This window comes from Carlito syrichta, unplaced genomic scaffold (genome assembly GCF_000164805.1).
Source record: "Carlito syrichta isolate Samal-C Ts95f unplaced genomic scaffold, Tarsius_syrichta-2.0.1 Scaffold261395, whole genome shotgun sequence".
NCBI classification, from domain to species: domain Eukaryota; kingdom Metazoa; phylum Chordata; class Mammalia; order Primates; family Tarsiidae; genus Carlito; species Carlito syrichta.
The window spans coordinates 296120-302418 of NW_007205491.1; the positions used below are offsets into that span (position 1 = coordinate 296120).

General features: G+C 53.8%; 1 protein-coding gene across 1 annotated transcript in view; it reads left to right on the plus strand.

Annotated features, from left to right (window-relative positions):
* The window catches only part of ARRB1 (arrestin beta 1), an 89328-nt gene that overhangs the window by 67901 nt on the left and 15128 nt on the right, over nucleotides 1-6299 (plus strand). Inside the window, exons 4-5 of the mRNA XM_008052193.2 lie at nucleotides 3229-3273; nucleotides 4889-5085. Coding sequence (XP_008050384.1) covers nucleotides 3229-3273; nucleotides 4889-5085 — 242 coding nt within the window. The remainder of the gene's footprint in view (nucleotides 1-3228; nucleotides 3274-4888; nucleotides 5086-6299) is intronic.

Genomic DNA, 6299 nt, shown 5'->3' on the forward strand with positions numbered 1-6299 from the left:
AGGCTGAAGTGCAGTGGCACGCTCATGGCCACCACAGCCTTGACCTGTTGGGCTCAGGTGTTCCATTTGCCTCAGCCTTCAAAGTAGCTGGAACTACAGGCGCGTGTCACCACGCCCAGCTAATTTTTTGATTTTTATTATAGAGATGAGGTCTTGCCAAGTTGTCCAGGCTGGTCACAAACCCTTGAGCTCAGGCAATCCTCTCACCTCGGCTTCCCAAAGTGTTGAGATTATAGGCGTGAGACACTGCGCCTGACTGATTTTTTTTTTCAAAGAGGAACTTTAACAAGCCAGAGTGAGGCCAAAGGATGTGGCAGGTTGAGTGGATGTGGGCTAAAAACTGCATAAGGTCTAGTCCAGTTGAAGAAACTGGGAGGTATTTCTTGGGGAAAAAAAGTCCCAGAAAATGCAGCCTCTCTCATTGCATCCCTGTGGGCTGACCTGGGGCCAGAGGACAGGAATGATCTGGGCAGTTCCAGACCTGAGAGAGAGAGAGCCCAGCGACAAATGTAAGCTAGGAGGAAGACCTTGGTGACACTCAGGCAGGAGACCCGGAGTATCCCTGGGATTCCTGTGCCAGAGAGTTGTAAGCAGGGCCTCTCCCTTCATGGCCTGGAGCAGAACGACCCCACATCTCCTCTCCAGCCCTGCCTGGGGACACTGTTTGGTGCCTTCTGAAGCTCAGTGTTCCCTCTGCCACTGGCATGTCTCTGAACTGGCACCTCACAGGCAGTGAGCAAGCATTGGTGTTCACCTGTGGTCAGTTCCAAGTTGTGGTTTTCAGTGGGTTCTCTGAGGCCAGCGTTGTCCACACCCATTGGCCTACTGAGGACAGCAGCACTGGCTGCTCAGAGCTTGGAAAGAACCAACTCCCAACATACTCGCAGGTGCCCTGGGGGCTATGCAGCAAGTGCTCACAGAGTACCCACTTTGTGCTGAGCTCTGGGGATCCCAGACAGCTCTGAGGCACTGTCTAGAGTTGACCAGATGGCTCACAGTGAGTGATGCCTTTTCCATTACAGTTTTGCCCCCTAGTTTGGTCTGATGATGTCCTCCTTGTGCCTAACTTTTTTCCCATCAAACCTGCACTCAAACCCTAGCCCCCTGGCTTGGCTGATGGGACATTTACCATCAGGCCTGGCCCTCCTCTGCTTCTCGCCTCCAGAATCTGTCCTCCTACACCTCATAGCCACGCTGCTCCCACTGCCTGCCTTGGTCCACCCCTTAGTCATGTCATCAGTGACACTTGCCCTGTGACACCTGGCTGCAGCTCCCCTTCCCTCAGGGAGCCTTCTGTGACACCCCTGGTGGAGTTGAGTGTGCCTGCTGGGACTCCACTAATTTTCCACTTAGTGCCCCAGTGCCTAGTGCAGGATGTGGCACAGGGGTAATGCCCATCAGAAAAGGAGGGGAAATGCACAGGCAGGCCCTGAGGACAGGGTGGGCATGCCATCAGCTGGGTCTGTAAGGCCAGCCTGGGATGGGGGGTGGGTGGGGCATGGTGGAGGTGGGCAGTGCCACCCCGTGGGTGCTGGCCTTCCCATTTCTCTCAAGATGCTTTTGGATGAACAGATGGTTGGGGTTGGGTTTAGGCAGATGTTTGGGGCTTAGGGATTTAGGTGGTCACATTGGGTCAGGTTGGGGTTGTACTGGGACCCCTCCAGGCACCCACATCCAGACAAGGCCTCTGAGATTCCTGAGAGGTTGGTTGGCAGCAGCATGGAATGGGAATGGCAGAGGGTTAGAGTGTAGGCAGAGATAAATGATAGATACAGAGAGAGGTTTGGCCAGCGATGGACTGGGGAGGCCAAGCAAGGGGGTGCCCCCTGAGCCGATGCTTCTGGGCTCCTGGCATGTTGGGCAGAGATGTTCTTTGTGTCCAGCTGGACTCCGCTCATGAGGGTAGGCCTCTGTGGGCACCGAGACCTCCACATTCTTCCTGGTGCTCAAGAATGCCAGGCACCGTCTAAGCTCTTTACACATGAGGCGTTTCTACATACGTCCATTGACACGTCCACATTTGGTCCTCACAGGAGCCCTGTGAGGTACGCACTATAGGTCACAACCCCTGAGCCACTTTCCAAACCCCTAAATTTCTGAAAGCACAAAAGTATTTCTTTTTTAAATTTGTCTTTCTATTTTTTGAGGTGAGGTCTCACTGTCACCCAGGCTGGAGTGCAGTGGCATGATCATTTCTGGCTCTCCACAATCTTGACCTCCTGGGCTCAGGGGATCCTTCCACCTCAGCCTTCTGAGTAGCTGGGACTACAGGCACGTGTCATCACGCCTGGCTAATTTTTAAAATTTTTTGTAGAGATAAGTTCTTGCCATGTTGCTTAGGCTGGTCTTGAACTCCTGAGCTCAAGCAATCCTCCCTCCTCAGCCTCCCAAAGTGCTGGGATTACAGGTGTGAGCTACCTTGCCTGGCTTCCAAAATTGTTTCTAAGTTTGACGCTGAAGTTGTTTATTGGCGAGCCTGACCTAAACAGATGTGGGGCTGTTTATGCCTTATGTAGCCTCTCAGTGAGAATTGTTTCCCTGCAGAGGGTTTTTTTTTTTTTTAGTTGGAGTCTTGCTCCATCACTCAGGCTGGTGTGCAGTGGCACACTCATGGGCACCCCAGCATCAACCTGCTGGGCTCTGGCAATCTTTTCACCTCAGTCTTCCAAGTACCTGGAACTACAGGTGTACACTAACACGCCTGGCTAATTTTTTATTTATTGTAGAGACAAGGTCTCACCAAGTTGCCCGGGCTGGTCTCGAACTTGCGGTCTCAGGCAAAATGCTGGGATTATGGGCTGAGCCACCTAGCCTGGTCCCTGCAGAGAGGTATTAATGGTTTTGATAACAGTGCGCAGATCCTGCAGAGCGCGCTACAGATTATATGGAGCATGAACCATATTGCCTTTCTACAATTCACAGCTTCTAAGTTCCAAAGCGTGCTTGGTCCTAGGGCTTTATTATTATTCTAACAGACGGAGAAACAGATACCTTAAGTAACCTGCCCAGAGCCACCAGCTGGGTCTGTAAGGCTAGCCTAGGGTAGAGGGTGGTTGGGGCATGGTGGGGGTAGGCAGTGCCACCCCCTGGTTGCTGGCCTTCCCATCTCTCTCAGGATGCCCCTGGACAGGCAGATAGATGGTTGGGTTTGCGTTTGGATTGGTGTTTGGGGTCAGGGGTTTGGGAGGTCAGTTGGGAGGGGCTGCTCACTCTCTGTCCTTTCCCCAGATGGTGTGGTCCTGGTGGATCCTGAGTATCTCAAAGAGAGGAGAGGTAGGCTGTAGCCCCCAACCCCTACCTGTCAGGGTGCTGCCTCTTCCCCTACGGACCTTCAGCATAGGGTTTCTGCCCATCCTTGCTTCTCCTGAAAGCCCCATGAACACCACAGTAGGTCCCCTTGTCTCCGCCAGCCTGGACAGCCTTGCACCCACCCACTCACGTTGGGAGAATGTTTTTTTATTTTTATTTATGTATTTTTTTTTTGAGTTGGAGTCTCACTCTGTCGCCCAGACTGGAGTGCAGTGGCCGCTCCCGGCCACCGCAGCCTCGACCTGCTGGGCTCCGGCGATCCTTCCGCCTCAGCCTTCCAAGGAGCTGGAACTACAGGCGCACGCTACCACGCCCGGCTCATTTTTTGATTTATTGTAGAGATGAGGTCTCGCTGCCCAGGCGGGTCTCGAACCCGTGGGCTCAGGCAATCCACTCACCTCAGCCTCCCAAAGGTGTGGGATTACAGGCTGAGCCACGGAGCCCGGCTTATTTATGTATTTTTGAGTTGGAGTCTTGCTCTGTTGCCCAGGCTGGAGAGTGCAATGGTACACTCACGGCCACCACAGTCTCGACCTGCTGGGCTCAGGTGATCCTTGATCAGCCTTCCAAAGTCTCACCATGTTGCCCAGGCTGGCCTCGAACCTGTGAGCTCTGGTAATCCTCTTGCCTCTGCCTTCCAAAGTGCTGGGATTACAGACATGAGCCACTGCACTTGGCCAGAGAGAACGTTTTCTTTTTTTGTTTTTTGTTTTTTTTGAGTTGGAGTCTCACTCCATTGCTCAGGCTGGAGTGCAGTGGCACACACGCTCATGGCCACCCCAGCACTGACCTGCTGTGCTCCGGCAATCCTTCTGCCTCAACCTTCCAAGTAGCTGAAACTTTAAGTGTGTACAACCACATGCAGCTAATTTTTTATTTATTGTAGAGACGCGGTCTTGCCAAGTTGCCCAGGCTGGTCTTGAACCTGCGGGCTCAGGCAGTCCACTCGCCTCAGCCTCCCAAAGTGCTGGGATTACAGGTTGAGTCACCGAGCCCGGCTGAGAACGTTTTCAATGACCCAGCACATCCACATCAGTGTGTCATGACTGTGGCAAGGCTGGGGATGCCGTCAGAGAGGAGTTTTAGGGTCTTCTTTTACAGAAGAGACAATGGATACCGAGGAGGTGAAGGACTTGTCCAAGGTCAGCAGGAAGACAGGAGCGGGGGAGCTAGGCTGAGACAAGACCCATGCCTCCAGACATCACTTAGCACCTGTCTCCCCCAGCCCTGCCATCACCCTGCTCCTACCTAGGACTCTAACCCACCTCAGATGACTGTAGCCCCCACCATGCCTGTCCGGCATTTCCATGCCCCTCCACACGTGTGCCCTGGCAGAGTGGGAGGCAAAGAAGGTCAGAACTGCCCAGCAGACAGCTCCCACCACCCCCCAGGGGCCAGGCCATGGGCAGCTCTTCTAGGTACTCAGTCCCGAAGCCTCCAAGGGGAGACAGCACAGCTGTGCCCAAGGAGCTTGGGACAGGCATGTGGCCTCCAGGGGGACCAAGCCCAGGGCTGTGGCTGATGCTGGGGGAGTCGTTTGCTGCTCTGCCAGACCCTCAGTGCCCCCTGCTCCCCACAGTCTATGTGACACTGACCTGCGCCTTCCGCTATGGCCGGGAGGATCTGGATGTCCTGGGCCTGACCTTTCGCAAGGACCTGTTTGTGGCCAACGTGCAGTCCTTCCCGCCGGCCCCCGAGGACAAGAAGCCCCTGACGCGGCTGCAGGAGCGCCTCATCAAGAAGCTGGGGGAGCACGCCTACCCCTTCACCTTTGAGGTCAGGGACTGCCGGTCCCGGGGCCCCATTCTAGGAGTGCCACCTCTAAAAGGCCCTCTGGGGGGGCACATGGGGACAGTGAGGGTCAGCTGCTCCATGTCACCCTGTTGCCCATGTACTTTGGGACCTGGGGCACTGTCACCCTACCTGGGAAGTGTCTTTTCTCTGCCACTGCTTTGAGTGTCACCCCTTCTTCTGGGCTTATCAACCTGGGGCCCTCCTGAGTCCAGGTCATTGGAGGCAGAACAGAGGGCCATGGGGGTGGCTGTAGAGAAAGAAGGAGCCGTTTCTGGTCCCTGGGTCGCTACAAGGTGGCTCCCCCAGATCAGCTCCCCACCTGCCCGGCCTCACCCCAGTTCACAAACGAGGGATGGCAAGTAGTGATTCCTCTGCTCTGCCACCTTTCAAATTGAGACTCCAAGACTATGCCAGATTTCAAAATTTTATTTCATTTTATTATTCGAGTTGAGGTGTCAGTTTGTTTTCCAGGCTGGAGTGCAGTGGCACAATCATGGCTCACCGCAGCATCAACCTCCTGGGTTCAGGCGATCTTTCTGTCTCAGCCTCCTGAGGAACTAGGAAGACAGGTGTGCACCACCACGCCTGGTTAATGTTTTGATTTTTTTTTTTTTTGTAAAGGTCTTTTTGTGGTGTCTGGATGGTCTCAGAACTCCTGGGCTCAAGTGATTCTTTCGCCTTGGTTTCCCAAAGTGCTGGGATTACCGGCGTGAGCCCTGGAGCCCAGCCTAAAACTTCATGGTCCTTAGATTCTCCGATTCTCTGAATCGATCTGATTCCTTTGATTCAGTGCAGTTCCCCGCTTTGTGTGCAGGCCAGAGAGTGGAGAGCGGATATGGAGTCATCCTTTCCATGTGAATGTATTCATTACTGCAGACTAGGTGGCAAACACACCGATCAAAACAGCACCAAATGACGATCTTACAGTTCTGGAGGTCGGAAATCCCAAAGTGGGTCTCTCTGGGCTAGAATCGAGGTGCTGACAGGGCTGTGTCCCTTCTGAAGGCCTCAGGAAAGCTGGCTTCCTGGCCTTGACCAGTGTCACATTTCTTGGTTTATAGTCCCTTCGTCCCTCTTCAAAGCCAGCTGTGAGTTTTTTCCATATTTCATCCCTGGCTCAGATGCTTCTGTTTCCTGCTTCCATTTTTTTTTTTTTTTTGAGTTGGAGTCTCACTCTGTCGCCTAGACTGGAGTGC